At 32.6% G+C, this 20221-nt stretch overlaps 1 protein-coding gene across 1 annotated transcript in view; it reads right to left on the minus strand.

Moving 5' to 3' along the window:
• LOC150104281 (bone morphogenetic protein 2-like) overlaps window positions 1-15967 on the minus strand; it is a 39124-nt gene extending 23157 nt beyond the window's left edge. The window contains exons 1-2 of the mRNA XM_090396264.1: window positions 15479-15967; window positions 910-1061 (exon numbers count right to left, since the gene is read on the minus strand). Of these exons, the coding sequence (XP_090252390.1) occupies window positions 910-1061; window positions 15479-15830 (504 nt within the window). The 5' untranslated portion in view covers window positions 15831-15967. The remainder of the gene's footprint in view (window positions 1-909; window positions 1062-15478) is intronic.
• Between the last annotated feature and the right edge of the window lie 4254 nt (window positions 15968-20221).

Genomic DNA, 20221 nt, shown 5'->3' on the forward strand with positions numbered 1-20221 from the left:
CTCTTCGATTTTATTATGGAAACGTTATATTTAAATTTTAGTGTAGATTGGATCAACTGCAGCGGAGCTCTAGAAAAAACATCAGAGGAGACAAACAGAAATAAGCAAAATTTTGTCTTAATAAATACTGAAATAATTGAATTCGCATTCTGATATCGTTTTTTTTTTTATGATTAAGGCTAGTCGTTTGATTATTTTTCTTTTAAAAAAGATGCATTCATGAATTAGTAGTATAGGTATTAATTATGGCTTATATTCGTATTTTTTATATAAAGAAAGACTAGGTAGTTTGTTTCCAGTCAGAAGTAAAACATTTTCACTCTCCTGGAACACACAATTTTTCCTGATAAAACATGCAACTTTTAGAGGTTAAACTAATACCCCACTATTCGTTGATCCTTCTTTACAGCTCCTTGTTCTCCATGGTATTCCTGTCTTCAAAGAATTTGGTTTTAACTCTATTTTCATCATACTTAATAAAATACAAAGGATAACAGTGTGATGTTAAAGATAAAAAAAAAAGGTCAATGATATTTTTAAAAGAAATGAAGTGTAGATTTCGCTCCAAATCTATATAGATTTTTCACCAATATCTTTTTACAGCTGTAATTTTTTTAACATATGCAGATACAAACTATTAATTATTTGCATGGCGTGGTACTTCATCTTAAATTAACATTTCCTTAATCCTAGTGATTTGTGATAAGATGAGAAAGTTAGCCAAAGTAAAATAATTTTCAAGGATACATTGCTTACGATTAGAAAATAATTATGCTACAAAGTTTATTAAATTTCTGAAATGGAGTATTAGTACCATACATTTAACTTATAATCTAGTTGGGTGCATTTATTAGAAAGTTAAATCTATCGGTCTGCATGAAACACTGATAATCAAGAAATATATCTCACCTCGAGCAAATGTGAATACATATCTGGAAGTTGATCGACATGCCAGGAGCGTGGTTTCATCTTGTACAAATGGAACTCTGCTTCTAATATTTTTTCATTTGGTGGAACGCTTGAAGTTAGATTAAAGAAAAAGTGATGATGGTGTGAAATATCTAAATAGAAAAACGAGGTATTTTAATTATTTGCATGACTAATGAGAAAATAAATAATTGTATTATTTATTTTTTCGCTCACTCGCACATACGCACGCTCGCGCGCACACACACACACACACACACACACACACACACACACACACACACACACACACACACACACACACACACACACACACACACACACACACACACACACACACACACACACACACACACACACACCACGTTATTTCTTACAGACAATATCATAATTGTTACTTCCCCCTCGTTCTTAAATGTTGGCCTGATCTCACAAAGAGCGAAAGATGAAAGCTGTTTAAGGCCTTCCTTACATTGTTTTCCTCAAAAACTATATAGCTCCCAGCTGATTTAAATGAATAAATATATTGATATATATAAATCAGTTATGCTCTCACTTTTTCTAATAACTTAAAGAATTTACGTTTAAATTCTAATGAAAAAGTATTTTTTTATAGAGGTGGCGCTGTTGGACCTTAGCAACCAACAATCATACGAAGTATTTATTAATGTGTTTATACGGTCGAAAAAAGAAATTATAGTTTTGTTTAACTAGTTTTAAGTAAATAAGTGTAATTTTTTGCTGAGTATGCTGTTTGGGACTGTAAGTATGCTTAATGCTGTTTTAATGTAAATTATTTAATTAACTTGTTAACGTTTGTATCATTACAATGCGAGCTTGTAACGAAAAGGGATTAGGCTTACGCTACTTCTCATCACTACTGCGTAGTTATTTTTGTTAACAGAAATAGAGACCGACTATTTAAGGTGTTTTGCTCAAGTGGGTCTTGCAGCTATAATTACCACCTAGAGTTCAAAATATAAATTTATAATACTGAAAGTCAAACTGGAACTGATAATAAAATAACCATATAAATATGGAATTAATTACTCGATCTCATCTGATGATCGTTCTAATTGTTATATTAGTAGTAATAAAAATTAGCGCTGATAACCATTTTTTTGAGAAATGAAAAAAATATCGATATTGTATAATTCATAGAATACGACGGACACCTTATGGAATTAATGTTAATAAATAAACTGAAATAAGCTACAAAAACATACAGATTTCATTAACATTGTCTTGGTGTAAGAATGTTTCATTTCTTGTCCACCATTAAATGATACATGATTTTTTAAGCCACAATATACCAATCGATTACTCTATTTTGAAATTAAATCCAATGAAATAATGATATTTAATATTGCTTTTTCCTATAAACGTGAGCGTGTGAACCGGATTTATACAAAGGTATTATATAAAATAATTATCATTTAATTATTTAAAGGAATTACAGATATCAAAAGCCTATTTTTTGAATATTGTACTACGTTACCATGTACTTAAGCGTTAAATTTGCTTTTGTTCATTAAAAAAATGAAAAAAGGTGCTTTGTATAAGATATTACTTTTTTGGTGGGTATTTATGATATCCCCATGAAAAGTCAGTAATGATTGCATACTGATAACAATTACACTGACTCAAAAAATAAATAAAATAAGGTTAAATATATGATGACCTTAAGACATATTTTCAGAATATTTAATTAAATTCAGTGTTCCTCCCTCGATATATGTATAATTCATTTCCCAACCTGGTTACTCCCCTCTCAGAAAAACACTTTGTTCAGTGTTCAATAGATGCTTATTGGCTCATTTCTTTCACATCCTTTTTTGAGTGATATTTTCCTTCTTGTAAATACTAATAAAATAAAAATAAGAGAAATCAATAAAATATTTATTATTAATTTGTAGGTATTTAAATTAAAACTAAAGAAAAATACTTTTTTTATCCTACGTATATAAATACACATATCTTATTAGTTAATATAAAGCAAAAATATTAATCTTTTTTTTTACACCAAAACGGTGCTATAGGGAGCTGTTTCTTTCTTTTTCTTTCTTTTTCTTTCTTTCTTTTTTTTTTGCTTCATTTTGTTGTACAGCATGTGTACAGCACAAATGCATGTTCTAATTCTTGACCAATTTTCGTACTCTTTTCCACTGAAGGATCTAATTCATGGATTTTGTGCTTTAAATTTCTAAAGTCTTTAAATAGATCCGCAAAAGACACTAACGTCCATCGGTTCACATTCGTTTTCTCTTCCTCTTCTTTTTATTCTACATCAATTATACTTTGCTGATCAAAATGCTGTTTTGTTAACTCATAATTAGGCTCGTGTCAGAGTTTCTGCGTAGGCTCTTTGGGTTGTTTTGGCGCACTAGCCGCAAAACAACTGCCGATTTCATTCTGCTTTTTATAAAAGTATCGCACTATACACCCGTTAATGCCGTATGGTTTTATCCCTACAGCTGTGAAATATTTCAGATTTTTAATCTTATCTAAAAGTTCCACTTTCTCTTTCAGTGCGAGAACTTTTTTTTTTCTTCTCTTAGTTTCACAATATTTGTGACTTTTAGTTCCCATTTTTAGAAGATAAAGGTAAAAAATGCTTGTAGAAGACAAAACACGAATCAAATTAGTAATAATCTCACAACTGAGGGAAAAAATCGACTAAACCAGCGATGGCGAACCTATGACACGCGTGTCAGCACTGACACACCTTGGATGTTGAAAAATATTGGTATTCTGATGAAAAAACTGCGATAAATCGTGTAACATCGCTCTCAGTTAAGGCGAAGGTAGGTTTGTTCATTGAAAGAACTTTCTACCAGTAGTCACCAACAGAAAAGTCATTAAATGTAATGTAAGTTTGTAATTTCAGTTTATTAAATTAATTGTATAATATGAATTCATAGATTTTATATCAATATCCTATTAAATAAATAACCTAATATGATATGTATAAGTCACCATCTATGATTATGTAGTTACATTTATAATGCATGTATGCAAGTGGCACATCAACAACGTCAATATTTAAAAAAAAAAGTTTGACACACCTGGGTAAAAAGGTTCGCCATCACTGGACTAGACCAGTGTGTGCTGGTGCCTTACCGATGCTGACATCGCACGCGCGGATTGCGGGGCTTCCGCAAAAAGCAAGGGATCACTGCATACCTTAAATGTTTCTCCTTTTCCATTTCTCAGCTAACTTATGTTTTTAAAATAGTGAATTCTGAAATAACTTTTACCTGTAAAGATAATCTGTTGCATATACTGGGGTTTTAGAAGATCGATTTCAGTGACTTAAAAAAAAGTACAGTTACATTATACTGCCCGACAATGCGTTATAAAAATATACTCCAGCCCCTTGGTCCTTGTCGTCGAATCTACATGAAGATCGATAGTTTAAAATTTTTGAAATGAAATCAAAACGTAATTATACTTAATTACGTTTTGATTAAATTTAATACTAAACGTAACAGCCAGTTACGTTTAGTATTAAATTTAGAATAAGAAAATCACCGATTTTTTTTTTTTTACAAAATAGATGTGCAACATATCACCTTATAAATAAATACTGTTATTAGAAACTTCACTATTATTATTATTATTATTATTATTATTATTATTATTATTATTATTATTATTATTATTATTATTATTATATCGCTACATATAGAAACCTCCTCCAGGGAGTCAATGACTCACCGAGAGAGGGCATCCAGGTTTATGCTGAATATTGGACATAATTTGGGAGATTTTCTATTTGTAATTATTTATTTATTTTATTTTGTATATTTTTAAATATCTGTATTCATTTTCATCAAAAACTTAAATATTATCATACTCTTATGGCGCAATACCTTAGATACTCTTTTAAGTTTCCTACAAGAGTGCCAAAGTCAGTATGTTTTCTCGCAACTCCACTCCCAGAATCATGTTTCACAGAAGTGGGGAGGAACTTGTCATTTCCGGTTTGAATTAGATCCCTTGGTTTTTGTAATGTTGAATTCAAGGGCTGTATCCTGGAGATATTCCTCCCACTCGAAGCTAGTATTTCATTTCCTGTGCAGGATAACCTTCTTCTCATAAATCATCTGATGTTAAAATAAAATAAAGAAAAAATGAAGACTCTCGCCCTTTTCCTTACGAAGGTTTATCAAGTCTCCTCTAAGCACACTCATCCAAAATAGTTAGATACTTATCCATTATATGTCGGTATAATTAGTATTAAAAAAATCAAAACGATAAAAAATTTATTATATATATATATATATATATATATATATATATATATATATATATATATATATAATCCAGAGAACTTGGAGTTCCCAAAGCTCGCGATCTGCCCAGATTGGGTTTCGTAAACATAACTTAGGATACGGTGGTGAATCTCAGGTCTAAATAGGGATCAATTATGAGAGAAGTACGGAAGGTCACTTCACCTGCCAAATGTATACTTGTCTGTTATGTTCATTTTATGCATTCTCTGTTTACTTTTGTGTGTGTGGAGGGGAGTGTAACACAACGCATTCTTCTTTTTTCTTCTTAAACTACATGCCACTGCTGTAATATTTACTGTTTATATAATTTAACTATACTATTATTTACTTTTCAAATCTAAATTCCAGAAACCGGTATCTGTAATAAGTAGAAATTTTTTCATATGGTTTTTAAATTTTTTTAATATGGTTTTAGAAATTTAATAAGAAATTTCATAACATGGTTAAAAAATGTTTTAACCATGTTATGCTCCAATCATTTCGGTTTATATATAAAAACTTTATTTAATATTCTTTGTTTTACCGTTTTACATTTAGGCGTTTCATGTTATTGTATATGTGCAGATGCGGTACGAGTGTGTGAAGACGAACACAGTTTATATTATTTTTATAAAAATATAAAAATAAATAAATAAATCTCCTAACGCTTTAATTTGAACCCCAAAGGAGTAGACAGAACCCCTTTAGCTCCAGCTAACTTTTTAAAGATAAGAGGGGCTGTCAGTCTTCATCCTTTAGCCTTTACTGATGGTGAGCTCAAGCTATCAATAAATGAAGACTTTCGGGTGAGAGTAGGACAAACAACTGCCATCTTGTGACCTCCAATCCTAACAGTTATTAAATTGTCTGAAATACATGGACATACACTCAATACTGTGCAGTTATACATATACATATATATATATATATGAACTTTATATATATATATATATATATATATATATATATATATGTAGAAAGTTTTTTAAAACCAGGTTTAAAATAGCTTGGTATCTTTAACACACACACACACACACACACACACACACACACACACACACACACACACACACACACACACACACACACACACACACACACACACACACACACACACACACATATATATATATATATATTTAAAAAAAAGAAATTTAATGACTAACAAACTGAAAATAAGTCCGAAAACTTTAATGATACAACAGTTTTGACTTATCATCTTTGTCTTCATCAGGTATCTTTGTATGTAGAACAATAATAAAAGACTGAGGATATTAAGAAAACTGAAAGCATAGGTTAATTGTATTAGATAAGTCCTTCAAAAGTACAACATCAGGTCGTTATTCACCACTCTTCCAAAAATACGATCTCTTATAAGCCATCCTAAACCTACGCATCATAATTTAAAATATCCTGGCGTATATAAACTATGGTGTGACTATAATGTTCCTTATTACGGTCAAACTAATAAATCTGTTGAACTTAGCATGGAGGAGCATAAAAGAGACATCTCCTATAAAAGATCAAATGCTAGTGCCTTATCCAACCATGTTCTCTTCTCTAACAATCCTCATGATAATTTTCAAGGTCACTCAGTTTCTTGGGATAGATCTGAAAACATTTTCCGTTGCAAGGATGAATTTGAAAGAAAGATAGTGGAATCCAGGGAGATCGTCCTTAATCCTGAACATTTGAACAGTAATTTGAGCTATAACATCCCTGAGAGCCATACTGCTGTTGTTCAATACTAGCGTTCTCGAGAGTCTACTACCACGTATACAATAAACAATGGCATATAAATAGAACAACTGGAATTTTAATACAACTTTTTTATTTTTAATTATCTAATACAATTAACCTGTGCTTCTCAGTTTTCTTAATATCGTCAGTCTTCTAGAGCAGGTTAGGTTTATTTCATGCTCATCCTAAGCCTCATATATAGTACTAAATGTGCTATTGCTCGCCAAGTTATCAAGGTTGTAAATGGCATATTAAGGCTAACGAGTCGCGTTATGTGTTCAGTGGGCTGCTGTATGTCAGCCTTGGATCTAGTATGCGATATTATTCAATCTTTGACTACATAGGCAGCTATTTAATTGTGTGCTATCTGTTTTATATTCAGCTAATGATTCCGAAAAATTTTATGAAGTACTAGGTAAGTCCCGATGGTGCTGGATTTGACAACTTAAGCGAGTCCACCTAATGCACACTTGATTGAAATTGAGTCAGAATCCTTACAACAATATAGATTTGATAGATCAGCCGCTATTTTTTTATAATGCTTAAATAAATCAAAATATGAAGGCGCCTTGATTATTTAGATGAGGTAGAGATTTGTACCGTTTTTGGCCTGTTAAGTTGTTACCGTGTATTAAAAGACTTATTACGTGTTACTAAGTACAGATTTTTTTTAATTCAGTACAAATTAATAGTATTATGTTGTAAATCCTTTGCAAGCTATTTTATACGATACGATGAAAGTGCAGGTGTGTATATTTTGTACATTCTTTGTATCCATACAAAGACTTTATTTAACAATCAATTTTAAATAATTTGTTTAGTTTTGTGGGGACAAAGAAGTGCATTTTTAATATCAAAACGGAAAGATTCGTCATCAAACTCATTGAAAATCGTTTTACACCCATGTCTTTCACAGACATGCATATCACTGTGAGATTTGAACACACCGGTGAAATGCACAGCATTTCACCTTTGCAAAGGTAAATCTTTGAAAATATTTATGTCGCCGCATATTGAGAAAATACTAACAATTGACAGACTACAAGAGCGAGAAAGTACTCGAAACAGTGAAATGGGATATCTTTGCCCCCTTGCAGAAATCTTATTTATAAAATTAGAGGGGCGATTTGTTTTGTCATATTGGAGAAACCAAGGGACAGTATGGTTTGGGATAAAAATTCAGACATGTGAGAACCGAAGGGATATCTTGAACGCCTAACCTCTTTGAAAATGGAAATATCCGAGGGCACAGTTACTACTATAATTACAGGTCTATGCAACAACAACTCTTAATGATACTGAAATTTATGACTTTAGTATTATTATTCAATATCATTGTTACAATGAATGAAAGCGACCACTTTTCATTAGTGGTTATTGGAGATTTCACTGCCTAATATGCAAGAGGCTTACATTTGAAGTTGCATTGTCTGGATAATACGGTTTTGAATCTCGAAATTTCAGAGGGTAAATGGTAGTTCAATTTGTTCTAAGCAAATCCTTAACATATTACTTAACAGTGACATATTACTTCTTCAAGGGAAAACCTAAATGAGTATGGACTTAGTGTTCTCCAAATAACTGAACAGTTCCAAATTCAAAAATTATCAATATTAACACTTTAATATAGATCACATATTAGTAGATGCACTACTTACATCTTAACAAACATAGAAATAAATTATCCAAAAGTAATTCAGAATAATTTTAATGCATGCTAAGCTAATCTCAATAAGGAAATATTAAACATATCCGAGAAGATAGACACCTACTTACTTCGCAGCCAAATGGAAACAAGAGTTAAGTCTGAAATAATCCAGTCATTATCAAGTTCTCTAGGAAAAAAAGACAAATAAAAAAAGACAAGGTTTTCATCGAAAATACCAAATAACTGTTAAAAGGTAGAACTATTCCGGAGTAGGAATGACTTGCCAAGAAATAAAATCGAATATGTTGAACTAAACGAAATCAACAAAAAAGAGGATCAGAGAGGACATGCAGAATACCAACACTGAATTATTATAAAGAATACGTTAGAAAATAATACTAGCTTAAAATAGCAAAAGAGAGGATGCTTACTGGTACGAGATGTATAAACCAACTAAAAAAACGAAAAAAGCAGAACCCACAAACGACAGAGCAGAAATCTTTAAAATAACATCTAATTTCCATAAGAAAGCCTACTATACTTCTAACCATTTCCTTGTGGCATCCCAGCCCTGATAATGAATAATGCAAAACTCTCCCAGAGATCAGCAACAGAAGAGCAATTGAGAATACCACACGCGAGATGAAAATAGAAAACCTCCTAGTGAAGGAGAGATAAATGTCGAACCGTTAAAATTTCGACCGCAAAATCGTTACCTGTTCTGGTGAAAGGCAACATTGAATACATTTCAAAGCATACTTCTCTGAGACAAATAATATCCTTTAACAATATACAATATCTAGAAATATGCAGAGTAATCAAAGGATGAAATAATTACTGGAGATTAGGCAATTGGATGAAGAGCGATTTGCTCATCTTTCTTGAAGAGGAAGCTGTTGGATTACATTATACTGCATATATTTGCACTCTGATAAAATAATGTTATTTTAAGTGAATCCATTCCAGATCAGTGTCAAGGATAATTACATAAGAAAATTGTTTTACATAAGAAAAGATGCAAATCAGTTATAAACAACTATAGACAAATTCGTCTTATTTCTCATAACTACAAGTTATCAGGTCTGATAACTGATCCATCCGTTATTTAACACAATCTCTTTCCATCTTGAACAAATCAGTCATATGAACAAGCACGATTTAAGAAAACTTTCCCACAACAAAACTTTCCCACTTACAATAAATTAAATTGTTGAAAAATATAATGAATATATAAAAAAAACTGTATACTTCGCTATTGTCGGCTATAATAAAGCATCTGATTCCATGTCTCACGCTACTCTTTTATATGCTTTGATGCATTGTTTCTCAAACTTTACTAGCTGCTGCCCACTTAGGCAATGTATATAACTCATCGACCCACCAGTCCCTGTATACTACCCTTCACTTATAAGTCATGTTAAAAAATGACCTATCTGGGAACAGGATGTATATTGTGAAGTACATCAAAAAGTAAGACACTCACAAATTATTTAGTTGTTTATTCAAGTTCGATCATCAAGTTTGTATAAAAAAAGTAGAAAATGCATTAAATAGGTATTTTAATGCAAAGAATGGAACTGCTTTCTTTCAAATATCAATAAATATGTCAGATTCCAAGCTGGAGAGTTTGTCTCGTATCCGTTTTTGTTTCTTTTTAGACAAAGAAGTGTTTGTAAACCCAACTTGGTAGTTATAAGTTGAGTAGAATGGTAGTAAGTAGTTCATTGCCTTCGATGAATCCAGGATATTCCGACTGTACTTGGACAAAAGTTCGTCAAACGTTTTTTCGCTGAACAAGTTCTTCGGTCACTTGTATTAAGCTAGTTCTATAAGTTTGTCTGTCTCTTTCGATGAAAGCTTCCCCTCGATATTTTTATGTATTCCATCCATGTAAAAGGATTCCTGATCCATGGAAATCCTGTCTCTGGTTCTGGCAAATATTTTTTTTAAATTGCTCGCATAGGCCTCGTAAATTCTGTTTGTGATAAGCGTGAAATTATTCAGAGTTGTGAAACTCTGAAAATCTTTTCTGTCATAGTTTCATTTTTTGTGCAAATTGTTCTTACTTTATCATGAACATTAAAGATGATAGCATCTCTTCCTTGAAAAGCAAGGTTCAAGTCATTCAAGATGTTGAAAATATCGGCTAGATATGCTAGTCGGACAAGCCAGAAAAAATCATACACGCTATCAAAGACGTAAGATACTTGACTTTTACTATCAGATAGATTTTGATCTTGTCTCGCAATTAATATATATAAAAAAGGGGAGAGAACTTTTCCAGGAGATAATCAATAAGCTTCGATATGAAATAAAAGTTATGTGTTTTCGTTTCCCATTTATTCACAAAAGATTTTAAAAATATGAGCACTTTGAAAGTGGGGGGGACCCTTGATATACGCTACAGTTTCAACTGCTTCATTCATAATGTTTTATTTGGGATATTCTTAGTAGCAAGATGCTGCAGTGCATTACTATTGCCAATGGTGCAACTGATTTAGCGCATGAAGAAAGATGCTTCCTTTTGTTAGTCATTGTTGCAGTGACCTCAATATAAAGACCGACTTCTCATTTCTAATTTATTTTATTACATACCAGAAAATTATTAAATACTTTGAATAATGTGCTCTGTTATCTTATCAGGCAAGGTTCGGGAGAACAAAAATCAGTTTGTACCTAAATATTCATATCTGATCTTTCGCCGACTAAATCAGTAAACTCAAGTTGAAGCGAAAAGAACATAATGTAACCTAAAGTCGATAACCGCTGGTATTCCACATTTTCAGCCATGCATATTATTCGATATTAATTGTATCATTAAATGAAGTTTTTCACTAAATAAGACTAGAAATAATATTCTTTGCTTTTTCCTCAAGCATAATTTTTTGCTTGAAGAAAAAGCCATTAATCTTGCAGCCATTATTTTTTCAGCAGGTATAATAAAATTTTCAGACATGGAAAATCCCATGTTCTCAGCCGCAATTAGTAGCGATTCACCGTATGAAGTTGGTAGCATTGTCATTTTAACATTCCTAAATAATATTCTAATTGAAGGTTAGCTCTTTTCATTTGTTCTGAAAAACTACAAATGCTGTCCAGTGTACTCGCTATGTTTACCTTCAAATGACGCTTTAATTTGGAGAATTTCATTACTTTATTTGAAGAGGCTTCGTAGCACAAAACACAGGCGAGTTAGTCTTCTCTTCAGGAAAATCCCATTTGCAAATAATCAATGCTTTTAATTCTTTTTCATTTAATTTTTATTTTGTTGTTAGTCATTTTTCATCATAATACTTATGTTCAAGAACTTCATCGCAGTGTCCTTGTTTTCGCAAATAGGACAGTCAGCATTAAGTACATGTTTTCCTTAACTGTTTTTCACATTTTTGTACTAATGTTTTTTCTAACCTTGCATGTTAGTTAACAGGATTGATAAGTAAAAATAAACTAACTTGTTTTTAAATTATTACAGTGATTGTGCATGTGGAAACTCATTCCTTTCTAAAATCATGCGAAACTATTTCATACTACAATCTACGCTTCATGCGGATAGTGAAACCATGCATTTCTCAGTTTACGGTGGCTTATTTTATGTTCCACTGTGCACTTGCGTATTGAGTTATACGGCGTGTGGCAAAATATTATGCATATTATTATATTGCAATTAAGCAAACTATGTAAAATAATTTTTTTAATTAATATGATGTTAATATATCACAGTTTAAACTGTATCAGAAAATTTACAACCTTGATAAGAAGAAATATTTATTTCCTAAAATTATAAAATTCTCTCACGGCTCACACTTTTAGAAAGGCTGCTCTAGCGGAATAAGGAATAAATGTTAAATATATTAAACTAATCCAAACTATTTACAGCAAAAGTAGAGCGGGTTTTTTTTTCTCCATGTGATGACTCTCACCGGTTACATGGGTACATTTAGTACTGTGGGTAAACTATGGAACTTTTTAATTTCTTTTCTTTCTTTTTTGCGTAAAACGTAAAGATAATCATAAACATTCCTGCCCACGGCAGAATTCAAACCTGCAGCCTGTTGGATGGAGAGTGGATATGCTAAACATTTGCCCAATCATTCCGTCAAATCAATCAAGGATTACTCATTGCATTCAAAGTCTATATTGATGCTAATCAACAAAAGTGTTAAATAAGGTTACTCAATAGTCCTTAGACTTTTTTTACAGCAGTACTCAAGCGTATGTTGAGAAAACTTGACTGAACCAACAACGGTATCAGTATCGTAGGGAAGAAACTAAGCAATCGAAGATTGCTTAGTTTCTTTCTAAGAAACTGATGGAGATGACAAACGAACCAAACAACAAAAACGGTGGAATTCGAATGAATGTTACAAAAAAAAATTGATGACTAATAATTCCAAATATTTTATCTTGCTAGATGGCATCATGATTGAATACTAGCTAGAGTATGCCTGTCTGTGACAAATAATATTCTTTAATACACATAGTAGATAATACCTAGAAATATACTCCAGAGTAATCAAACCATGATACTTACTGGAGATTAAGTCATTGGATAAAGGAGGATTTGTCTATTTCTCTTAAGAGAATGCTATTAGATTCCATTAGATAGCTTATATTGACACGGTGCTCAAGAGAAAAAAAATGTTAGAGTATGATGATAATGAGCAATGGAGAGAGAAGTATTTCAGAAATTTAAAAATATACACAGAAGGGAAAAAATTACAGATATTAGGCAATAACAAAAATTGTTTGTGTTATTCAAAAAGCTAAACAGTTAAAGTGGAACTACACCGGCCATTTAGCCAGGATAAAAGATGACAGTCCTTACTACAGTCAATAAAAGGAAATCCAGAATAAGACAAAGAATATGGCTAATAAATGAGACCAAAGGAACAGCAGGAAACAGCTAATGAAAATGGCCCATGAGAGAGAAAAGTGGAAAAATTTGGAGAGATCTTTTCTCAGCAGTGGAATGTAACAAGCTGATATCATTCATACCATCATCATCATCATCATCATCATCAATACAAAATCTAGATTTCGTGGCTTTTCAAGGCCTTCCCGATGCTCACATCAGCTATTCAGTATTAAAAATTATTATAATATTTTATGCACAACTGAATTAATATATTTTGTTTCCTATAGCTATGGGCAGAGAATCACTGATATTCATCACATCAGCTTTTGTTAAGAATTGCAAAAATATAAACGATAAGAGGAACATTTTAATGTATGTAATCAACAGAACTAGTTCAGTACAATGTATCAAAAATCCATTGATGAGACAGTTCACGCTGATTACCAAAATCAATAAATCCAATTAAATGCAGGCTAAATATGAAAAAAATCATTAAACAATTAGGCTAAAGAATTTTGCATGCGGAGAAGAAGCAGCGCTGCTGTTTGTGTTAAAGTATTTTTTTCTGGCGCTATTTCTCCAAACTTTTATTATTATTATTATTATTATTATTATTATTATTATTATTATTATTATTATTAATGTTTTTTAGAAAGCATTTACGAAAAACTATATTTTCTGCTTTAAAGACTTTAAAGATTAAATAAGAAGCACAGGTAAACAATCATTCTTTTTTGTTCTTTTCTGTCAATATTCGAAGTCAAAAGTCCATATTATTTTGTTAGTAAACTGCATATAACAGGAAATAGACAATACAAGAAGAAGAAAAAATCTACCTGTTTATCATGTATGAGTTCTAAATTATTCGTATATTTCTACCTTTTCTTTGTTATTATCTGTGATCATAATGTATTATGACATTGAAATACATTCGGTAATTGGTTGTATGTCGATCGTAGCATTTGTGCTTGTAATACCTAAAGCAAACACAGTTGGAATATGAAATACTCCTCAGTATAAAGTTTTTTTTGACTTTCCAAAAATAATCCAGCATTAGTTTCATTGGCATAACTCACTCATATTCTTATTTTGCCTTCGTTAGATTTTGAACAGAAATTCATCCTAATTATGCCTTTTAAGGTGTAGATGCACATCATAGGAACAAAGTAACGTTTCACACGCACTACAATTAAGTAAGTGACTGCTCTGCAATGCAGCCCAAACCTCCAGGGTATGCATCTGCAAAGCACTATTAATTCTGTTTCTTGTTTAACCAGTTATATTTGTCTGCATTTTAAAGAATGTTAATAATCGGTTTCATTGGGTGTGCGGCTTATATCAAATATCTTAAAATACATTTTATAACTATAATTATCAATTACGAAGACAAATTCATTCAGAATAAAAATGCTTTACTTTCTTAGTGAGAATGGAATACAAATTATTACATCAAAATATCATAAGGAACAAAGATGACAATAAATTTCATTGCTGCTTATTTCAAGTTTTTTTACTTTACTTTATCGAACAATATGCATATATTCATATAAATATTGGAACTAAATTATCACTGCTTTCTTTTCTTTTCCTTTCTTGTTTTTAAGTATTAAAAATGATGATTATTTTGCCTGAATTTAGATGGCCTTAAAATTCTCAACTCTCTCTCTCTCTCTCTCTCTCTTTCTGGCTTAATATAGCAGTGCCGTTTTTTTGCGGATTTTACGTTTTGACATGAATGTTTTCGAATAGTTATTTATAATAATAATTATTAATTGTCATAGGTATTTTCTTATCATGAAAACTATTTATTACCGATATATTTCGTTTGGATTTTAAATATCTTCCACTTATCTATATCGTTCACTTTAATATCATGTTAGCTTTCTGGTGATTCTGGTGATATAATATTCCACTGAATATTGCTACACTTTAAATATCAGGTAAAATGTTATTATTTTCCTTCATGTTTTAATCTTTCTTTTACGCATGCAACTTAAAAATATCAGCAAATTTTAGATAGACGAACATTCTTACCTTTGTCTGGAAAGCTTCGAACAATATTAGCGTGATAGGGATGAGTAGTGCGAGTGATTCCGCTGCTATCGGCTATTGCGTTGTAGAGATCAAGCATATACTCTGGCGGAGATTGATGCTTTTCTCGGCGACCTGGATGCTGCATTCCAAACACTTGGAGCAGCCGATGAAGCGCCTCCTGCTGAACGTCATCGCTTAAGTCAGAAGTTTCGTTTTGCGCTTCGCTTAATATCGACATACTATATGCAGAATGCTGAACTATAAACAGGAAAAGCATTATCATCATCATCATCATTGGTAAACTAAAAGTACTTTCCTTTTCGAAGGTTCGTTTCAGATATATTACAAACATGATTTATAATATCGTAATTCGGCCTATTCGATGAAGTTACTCCAATTTATGAAATTGACTGTAATATCGTTAGTTCGTAGAATATATCGAAGCTAGATGAGGCTCTTTGGATCTTGGTGTTATAACACTCCGTTATATAGATAGAAAATTAAGTGGGCGCTATAGATTCACGTCATATTATATCTCCCCTATGTCATCACTCCTCCCCTTCTCAATCGGGCGTGGTATCCCTTGATCTAGTCGGACCAATCACAAACTACAGTCAAGCGTATAGTTTTTAGCGGAGAGTGCCAAATGTGATGACGCACGATGTTTCTGTATCGGACTTTCACAGTATGGACTTCTCTCCTGGTCTAAGAGCCTTGAATGGAATGCATCCATAAGAAACATGTACACTAGTGTATTTGTGGAACGTCTCCTTTCCCCCCTTCCTCCACAGAATATTTGGCTATTTCATTACGAACTATACCGGAGTTCTTACATAGATGACTCACGGTGTGCGTTTGGCCACCTGTTTTCTGAATGGTAATGCACAAGGTAGTATTTTAAAAGAAAGAAAAAAAAGGTCATCTAATCTGATTGGAGAATGTCAATGGAACGGTGGTTATCCAATAATTTGGATTTATATGGACACGACGACGTATAACTTCAAATGAGAAACATTTCCCTGTTACACATTTTTCATTAACTAAACATTTCCTTGTTTGTAGATTGAAACTACAGTTCCGTATCCGTCACCCACATTGGCGCCACTGCCGCTGAAGTGATGAATGGCAATCGCAGGAGTCTATCTATCTTTCCTTGGAATTTCCCGTATGCGTGGCGTATGGCTAGAATGCCAACGTTTTTTTCCCAGATGGACGCGAAACATTCCAAATAATCTTGTTGCTTCAGTTATACAAAAGAAATCGCGAAAAAACTTTGTCCCTACAGCTCAGCTGTAACTCCCACAGTATTATAAATAACTCAGTGTAGCAGCTATTTATAATATTGTTTTATATCAGGGAAACTCGTATACAGCAAAAAGATAATTTAAAGACGAATTTTCGAATTCGAATAAGCGGATTAACAAAAAAACAAAAAAAAAACTCTGAAGTATAGTGCATTTAATAATAACAAAATAGCCGTCTTTGATGAATAATGCATTTTACAGATGAAAGTCTTTCTTGAAATGTAAACTAAAACTTGCATTGCAAGGGAGGGAGATAATATTCCATAATAGTAGTCATCTCTCGAATTTTTTTCTAAATTAAAATAGTAGGAAAGAACAAAATAATGTACTATAGTATAACACAAAAACTGCTCTCGAATACTGAAATATCCTTTGTTAACAATTTTGTAAGAAAAATAAGTATTTAAGAGAGAGAGAGAGAGAGAGAGAGAGAGAGAGAGAGAGAGAGAGAGAGAGGGAGATGTAATTTCATAAAATAACGCATTCGAGGGTTGCACGCTATAACATTAATCACCAGTTTAGTAGAAAGGCTGTTGTTTTATGACTATAAAGTATACTATAATAGTAATATAACTCATTCTTATTCCAACAATATAAGGAAAAATTCTTTATTCTGATTTAAATGCAGTGCTCTGTTGAACAAATATACCGAACATCAACATCCATTAATCCTGCAAGAATGTTGTTACATTTCTACAAAAAAAATAATACGCTGCCAATTTGAATTTATAAATTAAATGACTTTTTCTGTTAATGAATGCAAGCGTAATACGAAATAATGATAACATGAATGAAATATTAACGTAAAAGTAGAAAGGATATTCGAAATAGCACCAGCTACAGAAAAATATATAATGTAGTATGATTATAGTATAATTTTAGAAATATAACGTAATTACTGGAATTGAAATGATTGTACTACTGTTATTACAATTATCTATTAACATAGACAATCCTAAACTAAAGTTAACACATAAGTTAACTACCAAAATACAGTTTGTGTTTTGGTATTTAACGGTTATCTTTCTTTCTTTCATTCATTCTTTTATTAATAAACACATAGAGGTTGGGATTTTTATTTGTATTCTTCATTTTCGTTCTGTGATCAAAATAATATCGAATAACAATAAATTTACAGTAATCGATTATATGTAAAAATTATGGCTTACTAATTGCTTAGACACCACCGCAAGAATGAAAAAGTCTTTGCATTTTATATTACACTACTTGGAAAGAAATCAACAGACATCCCCCATGGACAAGGCATCGTGGCATGGAACAAGTGATGTTTTTGTAGCCGATATACATTAGATTAATATGATGCTCCCGAATGATTGCAACTGTATCCAGGTGAAATGACTGTGAGAAGGGAATTGACGAAATTTGAAAGAGAAGAGCGGTTGTGATAGGATGCCATGTTGCAGGCCTATCTGTTCGGAAAATTGTCAACAATCAGTGATATCTTTGTGAGATGGAAGCACGGGGAGTTAACTGCAAGTGCTACCCACAAATGATGACCCATCACACTCACCGAACGTGAATGTAAGGTGCTACGAAGGATATGTGAAAACCGCCATTTCGACCCACATGTTGAATGCGGAGTTCGGGCATCGACTGGATCACGAATGTGCACAAAAACATTCACAACTGAGGCTCACAATATGAGTTTCCATGGTAGGACTGCAATATGCAAGCATTTCACGAACCAACATGCTGCGTCTTCATTGGAGCAAACGGCGTTTGTAGCGGGACGTGGAAGCTTGGAAAGCTATGTTATGGAGCGACGAATGGTGTTACACTTCTACCGAACACATAGACTGGTGTTAGTGGGACACTTGCCCAGTGAACGTTTCTTACCAGAGTGTAACCCTAACTATGAAATTCAAAGGTGGTGTGATGGTATGGTCCTGTTTTTCCTGGTTTAGCCTTGGTCTTGTCTTCTTGGTGTCACGAACATTGAACTCTATCTGAAGATTCTGGACAATAGAGGACTTCCTACTTTGTGGTGTTTCTACGAAACTGATCATTTTTCTTTCAGCAAGACAATGCACAATGTCATAAGGCTGCTGCTGTAACTGTGTGGTTTGTGTACATGAACGTCACCACACTTGACTGGCTTCCGCACAATCCTGATCTCATCTCTGTTGAACATCTTTGGAATGAACTGGAGCGTAGAGTGAAGTCAAGGGAGGTCTGCTCCACAACAGTTCAGGACCTCATTAAATGCCTACAGGAAGAATGGTCCAAAATTCCCATTAATCGCTATCGTACACTTGTGGAAAGTATAGCCTGTAGGATCGCTGCAGTCATCGCAGCGAAAGGAGATCTTATATCTTATTAAGGTTGGCGCCATGACGGTTTGCTCCTCACTTTGGTCTGTTGACTTCTTTCAAAGCAGTATATATAATGTATAGAATTAACTTTATTAAGTCGTTTATTTCCAGGTTTTTTAAGATAGTACCACAAAAAGGATTCTTAAATGAAAAGAGGGAAATTATTATAAGTTTTTACTAAAACCACAGAGCCAGGAAGGATACTTAGCTACCTGTTTTTGAGTAACTTGGAGTTACTTATACTTCATAAATGTTCCAGTTACTGTTTAATATCCATTTCAAAATTAGGAGTGTATTGAAAGGAGGGGACTGAGTTGTTTTCCTCAGTACTCTCATAAATAATAAAAAGTTTAAAAGTTTATATAATTTTACTCTAATAACAGGAAATAACAACGGTCCAGTTCACTATTACTGCTGAAGATAGTACAGCGACATGGTCAGAGGAAAATGGTTAGAAAAACTTGGCTTCTTTAAACAGAGACAGGATCTTGACCAAGTAGAACAACTTTAGGATTAATTGAAATGTCGGACCCATAGCAAGACCACTGAGTCCAACAATTGTACATTAGATGTGTTTAGAAGAGCGATAGAGTTAAAGAAGTGCTCATAGGCTATATATATGTATGTATATATATATATATATATAAGTTGCAGTGCCTGAAACATGAACCCAAACGGATGTGAAATATTTGGATAATGCAATGTTTCTTTACATTAATGTAATTTGCATTATTGATTGCCATGTTTGGTTTATGTGTAACTGTCCTTCAGTAAAATCTCATAGTGCCGCTCTTTATGTAGTGCTCTCTTACTAAACGGAATTGCTGCAGACTCTTTTAACTCTCAGAGTGGTTTGCACATTGGACTCCCAGTGGTTTGCTGGGAGTTTGATGTGCTCCCACATCGGACTTTCTGAGTCTACTCAAGTTTCTTGGTTAAGGCATGCCCTCACAATTATGTTATTCACAATGATTTTTCTTCCAGCTGTTGTTGCGTAATGCAGTCTTTTAAATATTGCTAAGTTTTTTTAAAAAAATAAAAAACAGCTATATTTTACACTGCGAAAAAAATTGGTTTTGAAAAGGCAACATTCTGACATCATCATT

The sequence above is a fragment of the Typopeltis vanoorti genome, chromosome 8, assembly GCF_054136105.1.
Source record: "Typopeltis vanoorti isolate ZY-2024b chromosome 8, IOZ_Tvanoo_1.0, whole genome shotgun sequence".
In the NCBI taxonomy this organism is placed as follows: domain Eukaryota; kingdom Metazoa; phylum Arthropoda; class Arachnida; order Uropygi; family Thelyphonidae; genus Typopeltis; species Typopeltis vanoorti.